The following is a 25,803-nucleotide window of genomic DNA, read 5'->3' as shown; positions in this document are numbered from 1 at the left end:
AAGTGTTTGTGGCTGCGAAAACTGTCCAAGAGAATACATATTTGAACATGAATTAATTAATAAATGAGTGAGTCGTTGCTTAAGTTTCTTTCCCAAATGAAAATATCTACAATCCCGGTTAGAATCGTCAATCGCTGCTCCTCCTTTTCGTCTTTCGGCATCCCCCGCCAACCCCTGCAGAGAACATTTGAGTGACATCTGCTTTCCTTCTCCATAAAACAGACTCGATATAGACCGCGAGTTGCGCACACGAGCGACTGCCAAAAAGCGGAATGTAAAGGCGCTTGCTTTCCGCTCTTATCTTCCCAAATAAGCAGCGGCTTGTTCGCATAATCTCAATCTTCTATCAACGATTTCCATCTGTTTCATTCTCCATTTTTTTGCTAATACTGCTCTATTCCACCATACAAATCTCACCATATATACCGTGTAGCCTAGATCCCATAGCCTACCTGTCTAGTCTATGAATAGACAATGACATCTCCTCGACTCCATCACAAGTCTCCCTTGTCGAGATCAAGTCTCCACTATCAGGACGCAACCTTCACCAGTGATCCCGTGGAAGTCATCGACATCATCAACAAGCAAGAAATCAGAAACTTTCGTCTCGGGATCTTCTTCATCTTCATTGCTATCAGCACCTGGGTCATCGGTCTAGAACTTGTCAATTCCGTGCTCAAAGGCGACGAATACAGGAAACCATGGATGTTCGCTGTGATAACAGGATCTTGTTTCACACTCAACTTGGTTCCCGATGGAATGCAATTCCTCATTAAAATACTAAAGTCAGTGAAACAACTGCCAGAAACTGCATCGTCTACCGAAGAAACGTCTCCGTTGATTCTGCTGTCTTCTGCTGCGTATAATGAAGCGTCACGCTCGTTGGAAAAACTCATGAAAGACGAGATGGAGAAGAACGCTACTGTTGAGTTGACTGCTCGAGAAGTAGCCCAATTGTCGCTTGAAATGGCTGTTATCTACTTTCTCTATAACATTTTTGTCATGCAAGCCTTACAATTCACGTCTGCTTCCAACCAGACGGTTTTGGGCTCAACTACTTCTATCTTCACTCTATTCATAGGTGCCTACCTTCAGATCGACAAATTCACCATCAAGAAAACCGTTTGTGTCTGTGTCAGTTGTCTAGGCGTGTTCCTCGTAAACTATAGCGAATCTTCCAAAGAGTCAGACGGAGGAAACAAGTTCGTACCCAAGAATCCACGATTGGGTAACACTTTTGCTATCTGTGGAGCTTTGATGTATGCCTTCTACCTTCTAGTAATGAAAGTGAAGTGCGGAACAGGAAATAAGTCTACCAACGAAAGAAAGCTCTTTGGCTACGTTGGTGTCATGACGTTTTTGCTTGGAATTCCGCTTCTTTTTGCCGTAGACTATCTTGGAATCGAGAAGTTCGAGCCGGTCCCTCCAAGCAAATCGATCTTGTTCGCTGTTATTATCAATGGAGTCTTTTCAGTGATTTCTGATTACGTTACCATTCTTGCCATGCTCTTGACAAGTCCGTTGGTGACGTCGTTGTCGTTGACCTCTGCTCTACCCATCACAATCTGTGTCGATTATATTATCTTGTTGATCCATAATAACGGAGAAAAGGCTCCGTCCAAAGGGTTTCTGTATTTCTTGGGAATATCCAGTATTCTTCTCTCTGTGATTCTCATCAACATCAACATCACTTCAGAGAACGAGCTTATAGAAGAGGTTATAGAAGAGGCTATCGAGGAGGCTATCAGAGAAGACGAAATCCTTTCTCCTATCTTATCCCCCTTGTTAGATCCTATGTCTGCCCCAGTCTCTGCTTTTGCGTCACCCTACTTTCAGGCTGAGCCACAGGGCCATTTCCCTATTCATGTTGGAATCTCTGGTTCAGATGTTCTTGCCTCGTTTTCACCTAAGCTTCTTGCCAGAACCAAAAGGCCCCATCTTCCTCGACCAACATCCGAATTCAATCTAAACGAGAATACAGCCGATGGAAATGCTCCTCGGTTCAACCCCAACCACTCGATCAAGTTGTACACCGTTGTTCTGTCGACTGACGAATCCCAACCAGAGCCCTATGAAAGAGCCAACTTGGTGGTTTCTACTGGTGGAAATCATAAATACCATGTCAAGAACCTTATGACAGTCTCGAGTCCAGACTTGAGACTTTCCGAAGATCAAAATGATCCATAGATAAGGTTTCTACTTTGCATTCAATCACATGATTATATATATAAATATTCTAATACCAAATGTCTATTCACTAATCTATAGTCACATTAATCTCTATTCACACTGGTATGGAGCTTGTGTTCTCTCATGAACAACGAAGAAAAGTATCCGACAGATACAGTTACCACACTTACGGCAAAGGCACCCTTACAGCCCAAGGCATACGATTCTCTGATGGCTGCTCTGACAATTTCGGGGGCTTCATGTGTGTAGTTTGTGTTGGCCAAAGCCTTGGTGATGATCTCGTTTGCCTCGTTGACATCTGGGATCAACGCATGGATCTTAGATGTTAAGTTGGATCTCAAGACATTCTGGAACAAAGCAGAGGCAACAGCTACTCCCAAAGTCGAACCAGTCGATCTGAAAGTGTACTGGATGGAAGTAGTACATGCCTGGTACTTCGAAGGCACAGCTGCAATCAACGACAAAAGTGTCACTGTCAAAACACACGAGTATCCCAAGCCAGAAGGCAACAACAATGTAAACTGTTCAAATAAGGAGATGTTTGGATTGATGAAGAAAATCTTGAGAACACCGTAGATCGATATTATACCAACGAGAACAGTCAACTTGTAGTAACGTCCAGTTCTCTTCATGTAGATACCAGCTCCAATAGAACCAAGGGATACACCAAAGAAATTTGGGATCAATCTCAGCCCGTTTTGCGTAGCTGTCAAGTCCATAACCGAAGTATAGTAGACTGGAACGTAGAAGAGGTAGGAAAACACTCCCATTGTGTAGAACCAGTTTGCCAAAGAAGATGATAACACAGTTCTGTTTCCTAACAACTCAATAGGGATGATAGGCTCAGCAGAAATATAAGCTTCGGTATATATAAAGCCACCCAACAAGAGAGCCGAAGCTGTGCACAAACCGATAAACGACTTGGACGAATAGGAAATCTCTTTACCTCCTAAGGAAGCCGCTATCAACACACACATAAGGGAGCTGACCAAAAAGAATGAGCCCAAGAAGTCGACTCTCTTTAACTTCTGTTTGATATCCTCACCGTGTGCTCCCAAACCGGGAGAGCCAGGGGGTAAGTTGAGGTTCCAGTAGAGCGCAAGACCTACTATCACAGCCAAAGGCACTTGTAAGATGAAAACATATTTCCAGCCCAAATGGTCAGCTACCAATCCACCGATGATACCTCCGGAAGCAGAGCCTAATCCAAAGAATACATTCGCCAAGCCCTGGTAGAAGCCTCGGTCTCTCAAGGGGATCAAGTCTGACATAGTGATGGTTCCTAGCGAGGTTAATCCGGCACCTCCCCAGCCCGTAACGAATCTCCCGATCACCAACCAGAACAACGAGTCGGTGACGCAAATCATGCACCCCACGGCGAAAAAGGCTGTGCATAAGAGCAACAACGACTTTCGGCCGAAGATGTCTGAAAGCTTTCCGAACAACGGTTGGAAGGCTGAACACGACAATAAGTAAGCCGTAGCGATCCACGAGATGTTGCCGATAGCGTTCAAGTCCGAAGCGATAAGCGTCAATAACGTCGTCACTACGGTTCCATCTAGCGCAGCCAAAAACGCTGCCATGAAAAGCGACGAGACTACGGTTAGCAATTGTGCCTTGGGAAGAGCATATCCGTCGTTAGAATCTGCCTCTGGTACAGCCTCTACAGTTTCTATAACTTCCTCTCCAGTCTTAATAGCACCATACGAATGCGAAGCCAAGAGCGAGTCGCTGATTAAGCCGTCATCTTCAGCTGCTAATTCTCCCGCTACAATCCCAGGTCCACCAGCCGATGAGTCCTTGATGATGTTGGGCAAGAGATGGGGATGGTGGTGATCTTTTGACATGTCTGAAAAGTGTGAGAAGTTTATGTAAGTTAGAATTCAATAAGGATATGAAAATTCCTGAAGAATATGATAATGAAATTTCTTAAATTAGGTTATGAGGTTATGAGGAATAGTTATGAACAATGAATAATGGGTCTAATTATGGATAAGAGTTGGATAGGATTAGTAGTGTAAGGAATGGTCCTTTCCACTGAAGTAGACTGTTCAAACTTCACCGCTTGAAGAATTTATCTTTTCGTCAGCACGTTATCCTCGCTGGGAAAAGGTCCTCTTATATTTCTAAGCGCTGAAAAATCTAATCTGCGAGCCTCAGTTTGATAATTCCGCGTCAGAATGGATTTTGATAACGATTCCTTTGTGGCTCAGGAAGCAAAATATTAGAGCAATTAGAATTCCGGGACGTCTGGAGACGAAAGTTTTGCATGACAAAAAGCCCAGCCTACTATTTTACACTATACCTGTTGTTCGGTGATAAATACTGGCCACTATCTTTGCTATCTCAGTAGTTATCTTTGCTGGATTGTAAAATCTGGTGTGCATAGATTCCATAGATAGATATGATATCCTTTTAGAAGGTGGTAGTCTATGGAACTCCCGGCACTTGAATCGTCTGCATCTGACCATCTTCGGTTCTCATCTAATCCGCCTTCCTTGGGTGGCTACATTAACTGATAAACTCGGCCGAGCTGACCCTAGTCAATTGCTTGCAAGCCATAAACTATTGTGGTCCTGTACATAGTGCTTAAAGCTCTATAAGTTGAGTTGGTTTTCGCTTAGGGCGGTATGCATAAGATATTTTTTCACTAAATAGAGATTCTTTTCCTTGTTTAATCCGAATTGTAAACTGTTATACAACAGTCACAGAGGCCTATAGCATAATATCCTAATGAGCAATACGATATCCATTTCAGAGGTTCCGAATGTCATAGCGAACTTGGTTCCAATGCACATCCAATATTCGGGTCCTGCCAAAACTAATGAATATTTCACTCCTTCAAAAACACAGGAGGATGGGAACACCAACGCCTACTTCAGAGGTTGCAAACTCGTCGGGACTGAGATTACCCTCAAGAATCACACTGGATATATCATTAACAAATCAGAGACATTGGTGCATGACCCAGAAATGGCTGACGATGGAAGTGGTGATAACATTAAAACTGTGTCTACATATTCCCCAACTGCGAAGTTCGAAACCATCACCATATACGGCCACGACGTTCCAGCAGATAAGTACAACCAATGGCGTCTTATAAATGAACAGCAGGATGTAGCCGATATTCTTCACACAGACTAAAATCTATGGGAAAGAGTAACATCGAAATCATGATCAGCTGTGGACGTCCAATCGTTCTTGAGCGCGTCGCTAACAAAAGTAAGTACGCGTTCCTTGTATATTAGATTCTATTCACGCATAGATTAAGTGCCTTTATAGATGTTCACATTCGTAGTATTGGTAGGGTTAGTAGTAATTTCTATGTCAAACTTTTGTCAGTAATTGTGTTGTTCTACATTTGTAGGTCTACCCCAGATCTTCCATTATTTATGTAGAAGACTGAAAAAATGCGCATCTCATCTTAATACTTTCTTCACACCATGGAGAATGGGCTATTTGTAGATAATGATTCTGAGTCTGACTTCGAGCCGGACTCCAAGAGAAGAAAGCAAGGTCTCTGGAGCAATGCCTTTGGCTATAATGAAGAAGACGAAGAAGAAGAAGAAAATGAAGAAGAATTGGACATCTTGGATGACGATATCAGTGATTGGGATGAAGTTCCAATAGAAGGAGTGAAAGAATCTACTGCATTGGCACAAACTTTGGAAGCTCGGCCAAATGAGTTCAACATCGCTATTCAAGATGATAAACAGGTTCAACAGTTCAAGAAGCGAGATCTTCGCAAGTTCATTCACGAAAAACAACGCAAGAGAGCCATTCACTACTTGGCCATGGTAGTCTACATTGTTCATGGATACAATAGAAATCAATGGCTTTCTAACAAAAAGGTGCACAAGACACTTAGGAAATTGCTTCCAGATTCACTAATGGATGGTCCTGTTAAGAAATTCTCCAAAGCAATGAAACGAATACGAAATAATGGCATTGAATCACTAGAACCGAGCGTATATTTGGAGCAAGACAAGCAATTCATCTACATTTTGAAGTATCTCATCAAGTGGTTTCGTAAAAACTACAAATTTGACTCAAACGGTATGAGAGTGTTAGGTTATATCCCTGAGCTGAAACTAGGCGAACTGGACAAGTACAGTCCGAAACGGGCTCCATCTATATCTAATATCAAAGACTTCCTATCCGTTATCAAGAAGTTCAAACACAATCGAGATACGGGAGCTCAGATATTTACAGCTATATTGAGATCATTGGGATTTGAACTGAGACTCATCTTTTCTATACCGACATTGCCAAAATCTAAAGATGCAAAGATGCAGCCCAAGGTCGATTTCGAAAAGCTTGAGAGAAACAAAGATAACGATTTGCTCTACCCTTACTTTTGGACCGAGGTAGTGAACCCTTTGGATCCTTCTGAAATAATCGTCATAGAAACATCATGTTTCCATGATGAAGAAAAAAGGCTTTCACGTCTAAAGAGGTTTGTACATGAGAAGGTGAAGCGGGATACATTGTCTTCATATTATACGGATATGTTCTATCCCGTTGCAGATCAGTTCAACCAAATGACTATGCACTATGTTGTAAGTTATAGCAATGACAACCTCGTGATGGATGTCAGTTCCAGATACATGCAAGACGTATCGTTTCGATGGTTTAACAAGTTGGATCTTCGGATTCAGCAAGGAAGAACTGCACTTTTGTTCCACTCTATATTGAGGCATTTGAGTCATAACCACGAATATACCTCAGAAGACAATAGCGAACTTGATTGTCTCAAGGAGGTCGCCTTGACGAACTACAATATTCCCACTACCTGGAGTGCGTTGAAGAGAAACCCTAACCTTGTAACTGAATCAACCTTGCGTTATAACGAAGTTATCGAAAGTTCCAGTGTTCCTCTTTCGAGTATCTCTCTTGACAATAAGAAGGAGTCCATCTACTTTAAGAATCACGTAATTGTGGGGAAGTCAGAAAAACAATGGAAATTTTTAGGCAGATCAATCCAACCAGAACAAGCAAAGTTTCCTATAAAAGTAACAAAACTGCTTCCACCTCGTACCATTGCGAACAAGAGAATCTTCAATTTCAATATAATGAACAACCAGCATTCGCTTAATGAAACCAAGTTGTACAGCTTTAACCAAACGTGTTCTTATATTAAGATGAAAATATTTATTGATTCTAATGGTAAACCTAATTTACCTCGAAATCGTTTTGGAAATTTAGAAATCTTCAGAGAATGTATGATTCCAGATGGATGTTGTTGGATAAAATTGAATTTCATCGAGTCTATATTATCAGCCTATAAGTCAGGAAAGCTAAAGGTTCCGGTAGATATTGAAGTTCAATATGTGCCTGTTGTCACTGGCTTCAACTTCACATCTAAAGCTGGTCTGGCAATCCCGGTTAAGAAGGGCGTTATAGTTTTAAACGAGCAAGCTGTCATTGCTAAAAAGATCTGGCTCTATGGCCGAATATCACAACACAGTTTAGAACTCACAGAGAGAAATAGGATAGCATTAGCTAACTGGCAAGGTCTCTTAAAACGTCTCAGGATAAAAAGAAAATTAGAATATTACTATGGAGCCCACGAATAAACTATTTATAATCTGGGGGTGCTTCCGTTACTCTTATTTTGACTTTGCGATACGTGTTGTCGAATATTACGGATGCTCCTTTGGTCGTACCACCTTGAAGACCGGGAACAAGATGTTCAATATGCTGAATGAGATTTAAGCAGATACCTAGTGGATCAGAAGGTAGCCATAATTTTGGGTCTTCAAATTTAAATGCCGGATGAAGATAAAGAAGTTCGTGATCATCGCCATCTGTTGATTTAAAGTTTGCAACTTCGCCAACCACGCAGTTGCTGTTGTTCTTTTCAGTGGTATTAATCTCTTTATTCTTGAAGTCAGAAAGAATTGGCAAATAAGAGAAATGTTTAACAAACCGATTAAAAATCGTTTGATGGCCGAAAATTGTAATCAATAATACCAATATCATTATCCATCCATGAACTTTCATTGGTGAATTTCCATCTTCGTCTTTCAGTAGAAAGAAGATTCCAATAAGACAACACTCAAGACAATACATCCCCGTATATAAATGCAATAATGCAATGGGGTACAATCTCCCTTGTGTTTCTGATTCGTTGATATGACTATAAATGTACTTCAAAGCATACTTGTAGTACAACAATATCAACATTAATATGAATATTATAAAAATTGAGATCAAGGGAGATATGATGGAGTATGTAATTCCAATACAAGCATAGACAGAGAAGACGGGATACACAGTACCCCATTTAATCTTAGGCAATCCGGTTAGTGAATGAAACTTTTGTCTTGGAGTTATATCCCGAAGCTTGGAAGTCAAATAATGAAATATAAGCAGTTCTGCTCTCATGAAATTGGCTCCACAGAAAGCAAAGGCTTTCAATGCAAAAAACTGGAAGAAAAAGTTTGCACCCTTAGGAAGGTTTGTCGCCAATAATATGGGAATCGAAGTTGGCTGGTCCAATATTTGCTTGAAAATGACAGTTATACTGGACAGAATTGTCACAACAAGAAACTGCTGGACAAAGAGGAAAGAGAAGTGCCACCTCTGTAGATCTAATTCAAGTTCGGCCCCTGATAGGATTCCCTTAAACTTTGTCAAGTATCTAAAGGTTACCATGACTATTTCAGTAAGTATTGTTAATAGAATTGAAGGTAAGAAACTAGAGATTGTTTCTCTCACTTCTTCGGGAAATTTGTATATCCAGGCTAGAAATGGCATCAACTGAACCAAGAAGGGGATCTGCGAAAAGAGCCCAATAAATGAGACTGGAACAACGTAAAGTATTATAATACAAATGAAAGCAAGATTGACAATGTACTTTTCAACTAAAGATGTGTAGGAGTTGTTCCTGGATAAATTGTTCCACTTTATATCACCAGCATGAACTTCTACTAAACTCAGATCAAGATCTCCCTGGTTCCTTGAAAGTAAACATTGGTGAGCTATATATGCCCCCTCTTGTGTGTTAAACTGAACGAATAATTTGGTATGCTTTGTTAGCCTTCCCTCGTTCATTAGTTGCTTCTGCGCATCAATCGCTTTAAGGCTGATGTCGAGTTGTTTCGCGGACCAAGTGGTCATTGAAATTTTGTCTTGAAATGCGAAGAATCTGAGAAAACCAGGTAGTTTTAACTCAACTGATCTATTTATTATTGGGAAAAAGATGGTCATGGAGATTGCTGGATAAAATTGTGGTTCCAACGAATGATGGTATTCATCTTCGCTTAGGTGGTCGGTTATGTCTTCAATCTTGTCAGAAAAATAATTTCGCAACCATTTCTTTCTCGGAAATTGGCACCGATAGGACTTTTTCAAATACAAAATTTGAGCCTTTTCTAATGTATCTAGAGCACTTCTAGCCTTTTGAACTTCTCTAGAAATATCTTTGAAATCATGAACAAACCAAACTTTCTTAATTCCACCAGGAATGAATCCAAAAACACTACTCAATACTTCCTCCTCTAGAAGTTGATGTGGGCAATTAGATATCAAAAGCATTTTTCCTTGTGCAGATTCTCTGTGGTTTGGAGACAATAAGTAGGACTGTCTTATAGAAACAAAGCTCAGAAGTTCGTAGATTATTAAGCAGTGGAGAGTGCCTATCGTAACCAAACCCATTAAGAAGTGAGAATTCAATCTACTCACCTTGGAACTGGCAATGTTTGAAAGACTAAGTCGATCTAAGCCTGGAGCTTGATAAAATTGGTCACTTCCTGTCCAGTTGATAGGTAGTAATATTATCATATTCAGAGTTCCAATAAAGATAAAGTATAATAGTAAAACGTTGATGAATCTGACGAAGAAATAAGTATCCAAACCCATAGATAGGTAAAAGTGCATGTTAGACTTCATTGTCGGTAACACCCAGGAAAGAAAACCTCTAGGGAGTGGATCCATTCTTTCGTTAACAGGAACACAGAAGCATCTTGGTTGGTAGACTATCTTCAACGTAGATCGAAAAAAACAAAAAACGGTCAATTGAATAGTACATATACATAATGAAGTGATTAGAGTCTTTAGTAGTAGGTTTAAGTCGATTCCAGAGCTTGTATGGGCATATCCTGTTTGGGTGGTACTGAGAAACCTTTCAAACGCTTTTGTATTAAAAATTCCCATATATGAGTTTGTTAGGTCAGAATAGTCATAGTCTTCTTCAGTTGAGAGAGTCAGCATTTGGGCTTTCTGGTGTGGACTATTCAGATATTATTAGGCGCTGAGGATGAACTTAATTTTTCGCAACTTCAAGAGGGTTGATTAAATTTGATCTCTTTGCGCCCAACTAGGACAGGCTACTCGCTGTGATCAATTATATATAATTTCACATTAGTGTGTTTCTACTTGTTGATAATGTTAGTTGAATCTAGGAAGAGTACATTTTCTGTTGCCGAAGAATTAAATAGATTTCTCCAAATGTTTGCTAATTAAATAAAATTTATCTATATATTGGCATATATCTCCCAAAAGAGAACGAAACTTTAAATTAAGCACCTACTGGAAAAATAACAAATAAGATATAATTACAATAAAATTGTTATCAGATACATATGTTATCATATACGTATGTAGAACATTATCAAATGAAATACGATTCTTTGAATATACTACATATTATTACCAACATTCCTAAGTAAGTAAGAATTATGTCTAAGGGGTGCAACATATGGAGAGCAATTCAAAATAGGATACGTTTTCACTCACGTTAGAAGAAGTTTGATTGTATGCGACTGTTTTTAGTGTTTCACTAGTCACTGAATTGGGGAGAGTATGGGTGCAAAATCTGGAAGATTGTTTTGGGAGAAGAGTGCAGTGGAATAAATTCAACCCATTCAATACCTAGTATAATTTTCTTCACGTTCACTTGTGTTTGGAGGACATACAAGGTTATAACTCCAAGTTGCTGTTACATAATACCTAAGTGATGTCCTTAAATAGATTCTTAGCAATGGCATTTAGCAATGGTTTAGATATGCCGGACTATGTTGAAAATAATTTTTAACGAAAAAGAAATGCATTGCAATCAAAGTCCTATTTCTTACATAGTAGTAGTCTTCACCTAATCCATACTTAAGATTGGAGATAATTCTGAGATAAAAGCCTACTGATTACCCTTAAGACCAGTAAAAATCGGCAATAAGTGAAAAAATTCACTGGCACGTGATCATTCACGTGATTTTTAATCTTCTCGGAAAAGTGGAACTCTTGAAGTCGCAAGAAAGTCCGTGATAGTTTAGTGGCTAGAATTACCGCTTGTCGCGTGGTAGACCGGGGTTCAATTCCCCGTCGCGGAGATTTTCATGCGCAAATGGTTTAGTGGTAAAATCCAACGTTGCCATCGTTGGGCCCCCGGTTCGATTCCGGGTTTGCGCATTTTTTTGCTCTACCAACGTCAAAGTAGCTCAGGAGGTTAGTCTGGCAAGAGTCTTGCTGATCCCAGTTACTCATGCCACCATTAGCAACAATGAAAATTGTGCACTCTTCAATAGGGCCCGGGCCTCGTCAAAAAGTTCCAAAGAAGTATGAAAAACGTTAGAGCGTACAGCTGTCAACAGCTTCAACCGTTTTCAACCGTATTTCAATCGTCTTGCACACTTTTGCCCAGATTGTTCCAAAAACTGGAGCCTGAGTATGGAAGCGAGGGCTAAAACTGGAGTCTATGGTGGCTGAAGAGGCCGTTTAAGGTGGCGGAAAGCCATTATCTTCCAGCTCTCATACAACTTTAAACGGTATTGGAGGAGACGGATATCGTTTAGACTAGATTGCTGTGACAGTTCACCCTAAGATGATACCTAATGAAGTAGGAGGAATTGTTGCTATTTCTAGTATGTTGCAAATATTTTCTATTGCGAGATGTCTAATTTCCCAAATAGGCAAAGTTGTTTTTCACAAGACGTCTAAAACTTTAATTGCATGCCTGATTTGGAAAATATTGTCATGGAAAATATTACACGATGCCGTCTGCGCGGCATTTCCTCTAATAAGGAAATTCTCACAATTACTAAGAATTTCCATCTAGGCAATTATGGGGGGAGGTTCTCCAATTATTGAAGGCTGTGTGACGATCTCAGTTGAGTTGCAGTGCAATTTGTAACTAAGTCATTGATGCCCTTCGAAGTAAGGACCTGGTCTTTTCATACTAATCTTAAGCTGCAGCCACGGGTCCCCGACTTGGATTGTCACCTCAATACGCACGGAATGGTGAGTGATGGCATGAAAGCGCCGGAAACGACGTGCTAAATCTTGTAGACAAAGTCGAAGACTATTTTGGCAAGAGTGGCAACTTCAGAACATAATTTTTACCTATTTTCTCGAGGATTAGACGCTATTGGCAGAAACAATATGTACAATCAAGCACAACCGGCACATACTCCCTGTGTGTACTGCTCGTGTTTCCTAAGTAGTCAACAGTAGTGCAGACATTTCAAGATGGGAATGCACGACAGACGAATGTGAACAATAGGAAAGATCTAAGGAAAAGTTTATCCATAAAGAGTTCATTGGCACCATTTTCATGGATATTTTCTTTTGTGTGTGAGTGGGGTATTTTTTTTTTCATCCGTATTATTTCAAGTTAGAACGAGCGCATGTCATATACATACCCACACCGAAAAAATATTACGGACCTTAAATGAGATGATTTGAAGAGTGTAGTTATATAAATAATTTTAGCATCCCAGGAAAAAGCCTCAAAAGCCTTTTTTTTCTATCAAATACCCTTAATACCCTTTAATAGTCACCATCTTCACAGAGCTGGTTGTCGGTAGCATTCAACTGCAATACTAGGTGATCCCTGCTTCCACAAACCATGCGTATCGTTCACCCCTCGGAACGGGAACGTTTTTCTCACAACTATGATTATCATTATCTGGGATTCAACAACGATGCGGAAGAAAGAATTCACAGCTTGGCCAGGGAAATGGGCCCGCAACCCAGATTCACCTTGAACAAGGAAAGCTCTGCAAGCAGCAGTGCTGAGACCCTAACCGGCGAAGAATACGATGCTTCCGTCGTTGGCCATATTCCGGGCCAGCGTGCAGTATTCGACTCCATAGATCCAACCTTGGATCCAGACTCGGCCATGTTCAGCTCTCGTAGGTGGATCCAGAATATGAGAAGACTCATCGATTCCGACTACGACTACTACAAGCCCTCTAGTTTAGGTGTAGCTTTCAAAAACCTAAGAGTGTACGGAAATTTAGCAGAGTATGACTACCAAACGACGCTCTCCAATGCCTTGCGTAAGTCCGTATCTGGCATGTTGCAGTCTGTGCGCAAAGAGAACCCTGATAATTTATTTGACATTCTTAAGCCCATGGATGGCCTTATCAAGCCTGGTGAAGTCACAGTAGTGTTGGGAAGGCCCGGCGCTGGTTGTTCGACTTTCTTGAAAACCATTTCCCAACATACATATGGTTTCAATGTAGCAAAGGAATCAGTGCTTTCTTACGATGGTCTTACTCCCAAGGAAATCAAGAATAACTTGAGAGGTGAAGTCGTCTATTGCGCAGAGACTGAGACACACTTCCCACATCTTACTGTAGGTGAAACGTTAGATTTCGCAGCCCTATTAAAGACTCCGAGAAACAGACCCCAGGGTGTATCTCGTGAAGCCTACGCAAGACACATGTCCGATGTGGTTATGGCCACGTATGGACTTTCGCATACCAGAAATACCAAAGTTGGTAACGACTTCATTCGTGGAGTCTCTGGAGGTGAACGTAAAAGAGTTTCGATTGCAGAAGTGGCTTTGGTTAATGCCCGTCTTCACTGTTGGGACAATTCCACCAGAGGATTGGATTCTGCCACTGCTCTTGAGTTCATTACCTCGTTGAAGACCTCAGCCATGATCATGAACGAAACTCCTCTTATCGCCATCTACCAATGTCCACAAGACGCATTCAATTTATTTGACAAAGTCCTTCTCTTGTACGAAGGTTACCAGATCTACTTTGGGCCAAGTCAGGCAGCTAAGAAGTACTTTTTGAAAATGGGCTTTGAGTGTCCCCAGAGACAAACCACCCCGGATTTCTTAACCTCCATCACCAATCCCAACGAAAGAATCATCAGAGCCGGATACGAAAAAGTTGTTCCTCGTACCCCAGAAGAGTTCTACGACTTCTGGCAAAGTTCTCCAGAAAGGGCCCAATTAATCCTTGACATCGACACCTATTTGGTTAAGACGCAAAAGAAAAAGGACGCTAAACACAGACTTTTGGACTCTCACCACGCCAAACAGGCTAGCAGAGCCAGCAAGAAATCGCCCTACACCAGTTCGTTCTCAATGCAAGTCAAGTATATCATGCTCAGAAACTGGAAAAGAACCTTGGGAGATCCTTCGCTCACGATTGTCACCTTCTTTGGGAATACGGTAATGGGTCTCATTATCGGTTCAGTATTCTTCCAATTGCACAATGATACCAGTTCGTTTTACCTTAGAGGTTCGGTCATGTTCTTTGCTGTTATGTTCAATGCCTACGCTTCTATCTTGGAAGTGTTTTCTCTCTACGAAGCCAGACCCATCGTGGAAAAGCACAAGAATTATGCCCTTTACAGACCTTCAGCTGACGCGCTTGCATCTATCATTACAGAAATGCCCATCAAGATATTGACGTGTGTTAGTTTCAACACGATTCTCTATTATATGGTCAACTTCAGAAGAAATGCCGGCCACTTCTTTTTCTATCTCTTGATGAGTTTCCTTGCTACCTTGTCGATGTCCCATATCTTCAGAACGTTCGGAGCTGCAACTAAATCGATCTCGCAAGCTATGACTCCGGCGGCCATCTTATTATTTGGATTGACTACCTTCACAGGATTCGTTATTCCAACCCCATATATGCATGCCTGGTGCCGTTGGATGAGTTGGATCAATCCTTTGGCTTATGTGTTTGATGCTCTTATCTCTAACGAATTCCACAATCGTGATTTCCCTTGTTCTGATTTTGTTCCGGCTGGTCCGGGATATCCAACCACAGGCGATTCAGTCACTTGTGCTTCTGTTGGAGCCGTTAGAGGTTCTAACGTAGTCAATGGCGACAAATTTATTGCCCTTTCATACCGGTACTTCTGGGTCCACAGATGGAGAAATTTTGGTATCTTGATTGCTTTTGTGATTTTCTTCTTGCTCACCTATATCTTTATAGTTGAAAGAAGCAAGGCAGCTGTGCAAAAGGGAGAAATCCTTGTTTTCCAGAGAAAGACGAGAGAAAGACTCCGCAGACTCAGAAGAAAAAGAGATATTGAAACTGGAAGCTTGGAGAAATTGAAAAGCACCGAATTGGATGACGACAGAAGGTCTTCTAAAGATAGTTTCATGGAAACAAAACTTCTTGAAACTGCTGACATCTTCCATTGGAGAAACTTGACTTATACCCTCAATATAAAGGGAGAAGAGAGAACAATTCTTAATAATGTTGATGGCTGGGTTAAACCGGGCCAAGTCACAGCTTTAATGGGTGCTTCCGGTGCTGGTAAGACTACTTTATTAAACGCACTCAGTGACAGATTGACTACTGGAGTGGTTACTTCAGGCATTCGTATGGTCAACGGTGGTCCCTTGGAAAGTTCATTCCAAAGAGATATTGGATATGTTCAACAACAAGATTTACATTTGCAAACGTCGACTGTAAGAGAAGCGCTCAGATTTTCAGCCTACTTGAGACAGCCATCCTCCGTCTCCAAGCAAGAAAAGAATGACTATGTTGAAAATGTCATCCACTTAATGGAAATGGAAAAGTATGCAGATGCCGTTGTTGGTATTACTGGCGAAGGTTTGAACATTGAACAGAGAAAGAGATTAACCATTGCCGTGGAATTGGTGGCCAAACCAAAGTTGTTGCTCTTTTTGGATGAACCAACTTCAGGTTTAGACTCCCAGACTGCATGGTCCATTTGTCGATTGATCAGAAAGTTGGCCGATCATGGACAAGCTATATTGTGTACTATCCATCAGCCTTCTGCTATCTTGTTGCAACAGTTTGATAGACTTTTGTTTTTGAAGGAAGGAGGTCAAACAGTTTACTTTGGAGACTTTGGTAAGAATTGTTCCAGCTTAATCAGTTACTTTGAGAGCCATGGAGCACCTAAATGTCCTAGAAGTGCAAATCCTGCCGAATGGATGTTGCAGATTATTGGCGCTGCTCCGGGTTCGTTTGCAAATCAAGATTACCATCGTATTTGGTTAAGTTCAAGTGAATACCGTAAGGTCCAGAGAGAATTGACTGAAATGGAAAATGAATTGGGCAACAAGCCCAGAATCGAAGATGCTGATAGAAACAAGACGTATGCATGTTCCATCTTTACCCAATACTTTATCGTTTGCAGGAGAATCTTCGAACAATACTGGCGTACTCCTTCGTACATCTACGCAAAGTTGGGTATTGCCGTGATTGCTTCTCTCTACAATGGATTTACTTTCTTCAGGTCCAACAACTCCCTTCAAGGTTTACAGAATCAGATGCTTTCGGTTTTCCAAATGTTCCTCATCATGACTACCATGGTCCAACAGTATCTTCCATTATTTATTTCGCAAAGAGAATTGTATGAAGCCAGGGAAAGACCATCCAAAACCTTCTCATGGGTTGCCTTCATTTTAGCTCAAATCACAGTTGAGCTTCCATTTCAAATCTTTGCTGGTACTTTAGCATTCTTGTGTTGGTACTATCCTGTGGGGATGTACAACAACGCCGTTCCAACAGGACAAGTGGCACAAAGAGGTGCTCTTATGTGGTGCCTAATGACACTTATGTTTGTCTACAGTTCGACATTGGGCCAACTTTGCATTTCTTTCAACGAAGTTAAGGAAAATGCGGCCAACCTAGTTTCCTTATGTGTCACTATGAGTATGACATTCTGTGGTATATTGGCTAGCAAGAATGTCATGCCTAGATTCTGGATTTTCATGTACAGATGTAATCCATTCACATACTTGGTTTCGGCAGTTCTTTCAGTTGGACTTTCTGATTCCAAGATCAATTGTGCTCCCAACGAATTTTTGCAGTTCTCTGCTTTAGGGAACCAAACCTGTGGACAATACATGGCCCTATTCCAATCCTTTGTCGGTGGTACCCTTTTGGACCCTGAGGCTACAGAATGCAAATTCTGTTTACTCAAGAACACCAATGACTATTTGGATACAGTGGGAATTAAATATTCTACCGTTGGCCGTGACATCGGAATCTTTGTTTCATTCATTGGTTTCAACATTATCGGCACTATCTTCCTTTACTGGTTGGCCAGAGTTCCAAAAGGAAATAGACAACAAGCATACCCTAGCATTTTAACTAAGGCTTTCGGTTTCTTGTCATTCTTCAACATGGCAAATCACTGATTTCCTTTCTAACATACGAAAAGTCTATGTCTGTATAGATATATTTATTGTAATTTACGAATACCTTATGATCTGCGCATGGGATAACCTACTTAACGTAATGTCTATTCTCCACATTATGTCTATACTTACCCAAACTTGGAGTTGAAATTTGTCGTACGAAATTATCTTTGATTTTGATATAGAATCACAGAATAGTTTACTTCTGTCTTCCAAACTAACTTAATTATAAGAATTAAATACCTCTTTTTTTTGCAAAAGAAATATTAACAACAGCAATATTCCGAAGTAGGAGCCATGTATTATTTAAGGGTTCTAAGAAGTGGTGTCATTGACAATGGAAACATAGCTATATATCAGAAGGTTGTCACATCACGTGATGTGACACGCGCAATAAATCACGTGATACAACAAATTACATCAGGAGAACAAGCCATTTTGTTGAATAAGATACGGTTGTATAGTGTAGTGGTTATCACTTTCGGTTTTGATCCGGACAACCCCGGTTCGAATCCGGGTACGACCTTCTTTATTTTTGTACCTATTAGTACTAGCCGGGTAACCCCACATTTGAACAATATGAAGAGTTCGGATGTCAGTATTCACTGTAGATTATTCCTTAAGTCCCGAAGACTATACCGTTAGCGGTTTTCTTTTTATATTTGATTTACTGAAGTGGTGGACATACTATTTGTGAACAAAATCTACCAATTTAAAAATCGGCTTTCCTTATAAATTTTTGTCTTGCCTATGACATTTGGCATTCAATAAAAGTGAAGAAGAGGAAGACCAAGGAATATTGAAATACAACAACTTAAACAAGTAGATAAGAGATACGAAAAGTGCAAGGATAATAGCAAGATAACCTTCAGAGATGTCAGAACTATCAAGCAGCAACTCTTCGGATGGTTCTGAGTCACAGAGCATAAATGATGTCACCAGTGTCAATGTAAAGTATGATGATTCTGTAGAAATCAAGTCTTATGCTACTTCGTTTGATTTATTGACTCTGGAGTCTAGACCTGATCTCAGAAATACCAAATATAAATCTTCTACCGATCATTTGAATTGTCCCATTTGTCAGCAACCTTTTATGGAGCCTTTGACTACGATCTGTGGCCATACTTTCTGTAAAGAATGTATCTATGAATGTTTGAAAATGGCGAAAAGCAACCAGCAGAGCTCTGGCAGCGATAGTTTGTCAGGGTATTGTCCACTTGACCGGACGCCAATTGACTCCGCCAACATAAATGATTTGTTTCCTACTCCATTGTTGATTTCCAACTTGATTGACGACTTGAAAGTGTACTGCTTGAATCACGAAAGAGGCTGCGAATGGGATGGAAGTCGCTGGGAGCTCGAGCGTCATGTTTTGATAGATTGTGGATTTACAGGAGTGAAATGCGGAGGTGTCAGATACGAGAATAGTGATGTTCGACAAGAATCTAAAGAATCTGTGCCAGAAAATGCTGTTTGCCAGTTGCTTATAGAGAGAAGGTTTGCTGACGAAAACCATGGCTGTTCCCACCAGGTATTTCAGTGCAATTTCTGTAATCAGGAACTCACCAAGATGACTGAAAGTGACCATTTGGAAAATGAGTGTTTGTTCAATTATCAGACATGCGAATTGTGTTCCAACGATATGATTCCCTTGAAGAACTTGAGCAAACACCAGGAGAATTGCTCCAAGATTGGTATGGTCAAATGTCCTGCTCACGAGATAGGATGCAAGTGGGTTGGATCCAATGAAACTTCGCTAGAGATTCATCAACAGGGCAACAACTGTCAGCTTAGCCATTTCTTACCTTACTATCACAAGATAAACGACAAGGTGGATCTGCTTACAGAGGAGAACAGGTTCTTACAGAAACAAATCAACAAGATCTTGGACTCAATCGTTCAAGGAAAGATTACTAATTTGGGCTACAACGAGTCTATCGAGGAGATCAACAAGTTCAAGACAATCGAAGACCAGGACAAGCTCTTGTACCTCAACTTTGAGATTGATAGGTTGAAATTTGAGTTTAACGAGAAGATCATGCCGTTCATCAATAAGCACACCATGAATGAACAGGAAACTGTGATCAACAATTTGACTCACGACAACTTCATGATGAAAGAAGACTTAAATTTGCAGAGGGTGTTAATCAACAGCTTGAGAAAACAGTTGCAATTCCTTTTGTTCTCGCGCAACAGTGCCAGAACCGGGGCATTTGGTACAGGCGGCATGGTGGGCTCGATGGGAGCAGCTCCTAATGTTCTTCTTATGGATGACGTTGCCAACGAACTTCTTGAAGCATCTTCACGGAGCAGTTCCGAGGAGCGGTTGAACTTGAAATTGTAGCACTAGCAAACAGATCAAGAGAATGCAATCAGAAAAGGAAAGTGTTGCGATTTGGATTTTTATGATTTACGAGAGAAGATTACTAGCTGATAACGAAAATGACATTACTGACGTTTCTGAGTTAGCGACGACATATAGATAAAAATTTAATAGAATGGATTAAAAGAAAATTGTAGAAGCGATTGTTTTGATATGGATATAAAGAGCAAGATAGGGACGTAACAGACAAGGAATAGTAAAATACTTAGAAGAAGGTGGTTCTGAATTAAACTCGCTTGAGAGAGTAGAGCGAATAGCTAAAAAAAGTCGAAAGAAATCAGTGAAGTGAAAAATAGCCGAGTTATACTCCTGTAGAGTCTGGATAGCTCAAGAATTTTGCGATTGACACCAGCCAGCAACCATGCACATTTTATGTTAAGAAGGCAATTCACATGCTGGTGCTGGCTATAGGCGAAAATGCGTATGATAATTACGGCTGCGAACTGGATAAGCGAGCCATGGAGCAAGAGGAGAATGAGAGAAACAACGACGATCAAAAAGACGTTAAAACAAACGGAGCTACCAATGCAGACATAGTCAAAAACGAGGAAAGTCTGGGAGAACAGAGAAGTGAGGATAGAGTTTTCTGTCAGTGTGGAGAGGAGCAACTGAGTAGTCTATAAATATAAATGAAACTTGCTGAAAAGCCCAAACCAACAAATACAGATTGGTTTAATTTACTCCAACAAAAAACTCAACAGTGTATCCAACATTTCAGACTTCGTCCTACACGACGATCACAGACAATGGGAACGTCCGGTTACGAGATTCATCCATCGAAGCACCGTATTAGCCATCTCATCTCCGTTTGTCTGTCCCTTAGATAAAGGAATCACATTCTCATTATCTACCAGCTCGGCACGTTCCTGGAACACTTCTATTTCAGGTAATCCTGCACCGCCAAGTGGAGGTGGAAGGCTTCGGTTTCATATGGCAGTCAGGTTACAATCGACGTTTCCACATGTAGAAGTAGTGACAAGTCACAAAGCTGGAAGGGCTGTAAGGTAGTTTTGACGGTTGAGCAATATAAAGACGAAATTCTCCAACTTCCTGAAACTCTTCGCTCGTTAAATTTCGTGTTTATTTTCTCTTCGGTCGCCGCGAAATTTGAGTGAAATATTCTCCACTATACGATAGCTTATCTGCTACATCTTCTGTTTTATGGGAAGTAGATATCCAAGAGTCTTGATAGGGTGCTGTTACTTATAAATATATCTCGTATCCAAGAGAATTCTCTCAACAAAAGCAAAACTGAAACTCTCTTGATCTTCTACTGTCGTTCAGTAAACTACTGAAAAATCTTGGATCTCGTCTCAGATCTTCTCCACAACGATTCGAAGGCATTCACGAAACCCAATACTGAAGATATTCCACAACTATCACTGAAATTTTCCAGTTAAGAATCTAAGCAACGGTTTATCTTTCACACTATGGAAACATTGGAGATCCATTCCAAGGACTTCTTGGTCAAATGGGTCCATGCGCCCGACAACTGTGTCATTGACTGGCAAGTTAAACCGCTCAAAAAGTCCATCAACTTCGCCATTTACAAGTTGAATGACGAGACGCCCAGTGAAAACTCAGTAGAGTCTTTCCAGGCTCCACCTCCTATAGGCCATAACGATTCTTCAACCAGTGTAAATGGTTCTAGCAGAATCAGATCAAGTTCGGTCACTTCGGTCAACCAGATCACCAATAACAACAACCCCTACAAAACCAAGTCAAGGTCGTCGACCTTCTCCACGAATTTGATCAACTCGGACTTGACGTTGTTGAAGAACTACAACAAGTTGATTGCGGGGGAGTTGGTCCACGGCAAGTTTGACGTAGCCAAAGACGGAATGTACGCCTTTGTCTTTGACAACTCCTTCTCTAAAACGACTGGAAAGAAGGTCTTTTTCAGTAGCAAAATCGTTTCTGACAATGCTGCTGTTTCCAGAAGAAAATCCGTCGCAAGACTGTCTAGTTTCCGAGGCAATGGTGTTGATCCAGGTGCCCCTTCTACTATACCTGCGCTGACGATTCAGTTTCAAACACCATTTGAAGCTGACGAAAATGAAGTTGAGGGCGATGTTCCTCTTGATAAGAGAGGCAACATTCTTCGTCCCAAGAACGGAGAGTTGTTACAAAGTATCTTGTTGAAAAAGAGAAGAAAGAAGCTTCAGGGCTTCACCAAGAGGTACTTTGTTCTTAACTTCAAGTACGGCACCTTATCGTACTTCCGAGTCAAGGACAATAAGTTGAGAGGTCAAATGCCAATCAAACATTCCATCGTCAGTGCCAATGCGAAATCAAGAGAAATATTTATAGATTCAGGTATGGAAGTGTGGAATTTAAAGGCTTTGAACGAGAAAGAATTCAATGCTTGGGTTGACGCTTTCAACCAAATCAAGAAATCCAGCGACGAAACACCAACTGAAGAAGCCTTTTATGAAGAAGAAGAACAGGGCATTCTTGCTCTGGAATTGGAATCGATTTCGACAAAGTTGACCCAGCTCAAAATGACTACAGGGGATAACGCTCCAGCTGCTAAATTGGTCGATAGCATCTCGTTAGATATCAACAGCTTGTTAGCCAGAGTGATACCAGCCAACAGAAACTCACTACATGATCTAACATCAGTTAAATCGTCTTCTGAGTTCTACGATGCCCAGGAGTACCTCGATGTAATGAGCTCTGGTGTTGTTCTTTTGGACACGCCAATACCACCATTAGAGAGCAAGGTTATCGGCCAGCTAGAAACGCCATCTGATGAAAGCATAGATGAAAACTTAGATGGCTTGTCGTTGTCGTCGTCTTCTTCAGAAGAAGATGAAGACATTGAGCCAACCAAACCTGTTGAAGTAATCCAGAAAGTCAAGCTGGCAGATGACAGTGACGATACTTTATATCCCTTACCTCATGACCCAATCGAGAGAGAATCGGATATTCCCGTGTGTAACCATACCCCTCCTAGTATATTGGCCTTTGTACGTAAGAATGTCGGTAAGGACTTGTCCACTATTGCCATGCCGGTGACAATGAACGAGCCTATTACTTTCTTGCAAAAGTATGCCGAAATATTTGAGTATAGCGATTTGATCAACAACGCTTTGCAGCCCAGTTTTTCCGACGAGTCCGGTGAAAAGATCTTGAGAATCGCTGCCTTTGCTCTCAGTTACCTTTCCAGTGCCAGAGTCAAAGAAAGAAACAACCGTAAACCCTTCAACCCATTGTTAGGAGAAACGTTTGAGTTGGTCAGAGAAGATCGTGGAATCCGTGTAGTCAGTGAAAAGGTTAGCCACAGGCCACCTGTATTTGCTTTCTTTGCCGAATCAGAAAAGTGGGACTTGTCGTTTAATCCAGCTCCTAACCAGACTTTCTGGGGTAAGAATGCTGAAATTGTAACGAAGGGTACTGCCAAGTTAACCATTAAGTCAACCGGTGAGGTGTTCACTTGGTCTCATCCAGCTACTTTGTTAAAGAATATCATCGCTGGTGAAAAGTATTCCGAGCCCTCAGCTCCTATGACGATCAAGTCATCTTCTGGTTACAAGGCTGTTGTAGAGTTTGCTAAGGGAGGTTTGTTCAGCGGCAGATCTGAGGATTTGACCATCAAGGCATTCAACCCCAACAAGAAGCAATTAGCATATACTGTCAGCGGAAAGTGGACCGAGTCCTTGACGTTGAAAACTAACACCACTGAAAAGTTGATCTGGGAAGTTGGTGACTTGTTGCCTAACTCCAACAAGAAGTTTGGTTTCACTGCATTTTCTGGTACTTTGAACAAAATCTATGCCATTGAAGATGGTAAATTGCCACACACAGATTCTAGGTTGAGACCAGACATACATACCTACGAGAAAGGTGACGTCGACAAGGCTGAAGCACAAAAGGTTGAATTGGAAGAGAAGCAGAGAGAAAGAAGAAAAGAATTGGAAGAAAGCGGGAAGTCTCATGTACCCAACTTCTTTACCCAAGTTAGTGGCGACACTCCTGACTCGGGTGAATGGGCTTACATCAGAGGAAAGAAGAGTTATTGGAATAGAAGAAAGCATGGCGATTGGGATGACATCACCAGACTCTGGTAGTCATGAATTAGCTTGGAATGTCTAAAAGTTATCATATTTATGAAGTTGTACAATTCTATATATCATAGCAATCGTTGATTTAAAAACTTCTTCTTTTTCTTCTTGTAGTTTCGGCATCGTCATCTTCTTGACGTTTGAATACTAGCGCCATGCAGATTCTTGTGAGAGCATCCAAACTCACCGAATATATACTTTCATAATTAACAGTAGGATCGTTAGAGGTATTGTAGATATCTCCCATTGTGAACAGAGCTTTTTGTTTGAAGCGACCAAGAATTGAAAAGTCCCTTTTTTCGTCCAACGAGCCTAGTTTCATTGGAGAATAGTATTCTTCCTTGGTAAAATGCGACCTAATCGATAATAATTTCGACAAATAACCACCCACCAAGGGATTATTAGGGTCAATTGACTTTTCCAACCTATTTGTTTTTTTGTCCCAATTGTCTGTCATAGAATCCTGAGTAGGACACAATAGGAAATTGGAGTAGTTATAAATGTACCCATACGACCTTCTTTCATGTATCCACCTGTAGCGACTTCCATTATACACATAATCTGCAATTGGTAAAACACCATGCTGAAACACCACGATGGTGAAGTCCTGTTTTCTGTCGTAGGGATCAGGAGTGAACTTTAATTCATAGGTAGAATATGAACCGTGACGATATTTCCATACGACACAGAAGTCATGCAAGTCTTGCTTGCTATCGAATCCTCGCAACTTGATCTTTTGCTTATCCACATAGTACCGCTTAATAGTTAAAAACTTGTTAAGACTGAGTCTATGAATGTCAGCTTTTAGCAACGGTATGCCAACCCCTTGCATTTGCAATTCCCGAGCGTACTTAGCAGCCTGTGCGCCGCTAGCATCCTTGAACGATTTGTACTTCCCTACAGAATCAGCTGAAACAAATACCCTTAGATCAGAATTGAAGTTGTTGTTACAAAACATAAATCTCCATCCCTTGTTGAGATATTCGTTTGTCGGCTCAAAGTAGGCTGGAGGATAGATCTTTTCAGGTAAGATGGTGCTTTGATCGTCTTGTGTGTAATGCGGCAGAGTCCTCTTCTCAGACTGAGATGACAGGGCAGGGATCATTGACATTGTATTTCAATTGTAAGTTGTAGTATGATCAGGATCTGTTCAAGTGATAACGAGCGAAAGCAGAGATATATAAATGAATTTACAATCGGGCCAATATCGGCGAAAAATGGTACGGAGCCGAGCTGATAAAAAAAAAGTGACTTTAACTCAGCCAAGCCTTTGGTGCTCAGAAGTCCTTAAACATTTAGAGCATGCATTCAGTATCAGGTAGGCGCAATCAGGGTTGGTTCGCAATTTTACTTTGAAAATGCGGCTACCTTTGAGTGACCGCGGCTTAAATTAACAGCCACGCATGATACTGCATTAGAGATAAGTTAATATTTTTCATTAACTCACAGGTGCTAAGTAAACATAATTGTATTTTTTATTTTATTTTATTTTATTTTTATTTAGTTATAGTTATCATTTTTAATCCATATTCAGATTGACATTGGGAAGGTTAAACCACTTATCAAAGCACTTCTCTTCGGACTTTTCTGAAATCGTAACGAACTTTAGCAATTTTAAGCTTCTCTTTGATTGTTAGTTTACCGGAAATTTTCAAGGAAGAAGTAAACCAGGAGACATCTTGCTCTAACTAGCTCGATTGACCTGATAACCTTGCTGACAGTTTAGTAGTGATAGCGGCCAAAGCGTAGATTGAGATGTTACATTGCAAAAGCCAAAGCATGATGGAATCGAACAGGAG

General features: G+C 40.8%; 10 protein-coding genes across 10 annotated transcripts; 6 read left to right on the top strand and 4 right to left on the bottom strand. All coding sequences in view use genetic code 12, as the record gives it.

The window, feature by feature from the left end:
- Positions 1 to 474: 474 nt before the first annotated feature.
- PICST_45501 (predicted protein) lies at positions 475 to 1,692 on the top strand (the record flags this gene model as incomplete). The annotated part of the gene is made up of 1 exon (XM_001384434.1): positions 475 to 1,692. A coding segment is annotated over one exon (1,218 nt), but the record flags the coding sequence as incomplete, so codon positions are not given.
- Positions 1,693 to 2,273: 581 nt separating this feature from the next.
- On the bottom strand, positions 2,274 to 3,470 carry MFS42 (MFS transporter; the record flags this gene model as incomplete). Its single annotated transcript, XM_001384084.1, has 1 exon — positions 2,274 to 3,470. A coding segment is annotated over one exon (1,197 nt), but the record flags the coding sequence as incomplete, so codon positions are not given.
- A 69-nt stretch (positions 3,471 to 3,539) lies between these two features.
- Positions 3,540 to 4,037, bottom strand: MFS41 (MFS transporter; the record flags this gene model as incomplete). The annotated part of the gene is made up of 2 exons (XM_001384083.1): positions 3,540 to 3,868; positions 3,893 to 4,037. Coding segments are annotated over 2 exons (474 nt in total), but the record flags the coding sequence as incomplete, so codon positions are not given.
- Positions 4,038 to 4,923: 886 nt separating this feature from the next.
- PICST_31465 (predicted protein) lies at positions 4,924 to 5,334 on the top strand (the record flags this gene model as incomplete). The annotated part of the gene is made up of 1 exon (XM_001384433.1): positions 4,924 to 5,334. One exon carries the CDS (start codon positions 4,924 to 4,926, stop codon positions 5,332 to 5,334), a length of 411 nt encoding a protein of 136 aa, XP_001384470.1.
- A 650-nt stretch (positions 5,335 to 5,984) lies between these two features.
- PICST_44610 (predicted protein) lies at positions 5,985 to 7,766 on the top strand (the record flags this gene model as incomplete). The annotated part of the gene is made up of 1 exon (XM_001384432.1): positions 5,985 to 7,766. The coding sequence occupies one exon, from the start codon at positions 5,985 to 5,987 to the stop codon at positions 7,764 to 7,766; it is 1,782 nt and encodes a 593-aa protein (XP_001384469.2).
- A 1-nt stretch (position 7,767) lies between these two features.
- PICST_58118 (predicted protein) lies at positions 7,768 to 10,404 on the bottom strand (the record flags this gene model as incomplete). Its single annotated transcript, XM_001384082.1, has 1 exon — positions 7,768 to 10,404. One exon carries the CDS (start codon positions 10,402 to 10,404, stop codon positions 7,768 to 7,770), a length of 2,637 nt encoding a protein of 878 aa, XP_001384119.2.
- A 2,659-nt stretch (positions 10,405 to 13,063) lies between these two features.
- Positions 13,064 to 17,624, top strand: CDR3 (Opaque-specific ABC transporter CDR3). Its single transcript, XM_001384431.1, has one exon. It carries the CDS (start codon positions 13,145 to 13,147, stop codon positions 17,555 to 17,557), a length of 4,413 nt encoding a protein of 1,470 aa, XP_001384468.1. The 5' UTR covers positions 13,064 to 13,144; the 3' UTR covers positions 17,558 to 17,624.
- Positions 17,625 to 18,205: 581 nt separating this feature from the next.
- Positions 18,206 to 20,062, top strand: PICST_83076 (predicted protein). The gene is made up of 3 exons (XM_001384430.1): positions 18,206 to 18,491; positions 18,513 to 18,984; positions 19,021 to 20,062. The coding sequence occupies exons 1-3, from the start codon at positions 18,432 to 18,434 to the stop codon at positions 19,899 to 19,901; spliced, it is 1,413 nt and encodes a 470-aa protein (XP_001384467.2). The 5' UTR covers positions 18,206 to 18,431; the 3' UTR covers positions 19,902 to 20,062.
- Positions 20,063 to 21,113: 1,051 nt separating this feature from the next.
- On the top strand, positions 21,114 to 24,079 carry PICST_89047 (predicted protein). Its single transcript, XM_001384429.1, has 2 exons — positions 21,114 to 21,905; positions 22,032 to 24,079. The coding sequence occupies exons 1-2, from the start codon at positions 21,371 to 21,373 to the stop codon at positions 24,008 to 24,010; spliced, it is 2,514 nt and encodes an 837-aa protein (XP_001384466.2). The 5' UTR covers positions 21,114 to 21,370; the 3' UTR covers positions 24,011 to 24,079.
- A 112-nt stretch (positions 24,080 to 24,191) lies between these two features.
- On the bottom strand, positions 24,192 to 25,115 carry PICST_31458 (predicted protein; the record flags this gene model as incomplete). The annotated part of the gene is made up of 1 exon (XM_001384081.1): positions 24,192 to 25,115. A coding segment is annotated over one exon (924 nt), but the record flags the coding sequence as incomplete, so codon positions are not given.
- Positions 25,116 to 25,803: the final 688 nt, after the last annotated feature.

Source organism: Scheffersomyces stipitis, chromosome 4, assembly GCF_000209165.1.
Source record: "Scheffersomyces stipitis CBS 6054 chromosome 4, complete sequence".
Classification (NCBI taxonomy): domain Eukaryota; kingdom Fungi; phylum Ascomycota; class Pichiomycetes; order Serinales; family Debaryomycetaceae; genus Scheffersomyces; species Scheffersomyces stipitis.
Note: the sequence above shows the minus strand (reverse complement) of the source record. Positions and strands in the feature narration are given on the sequence as shown.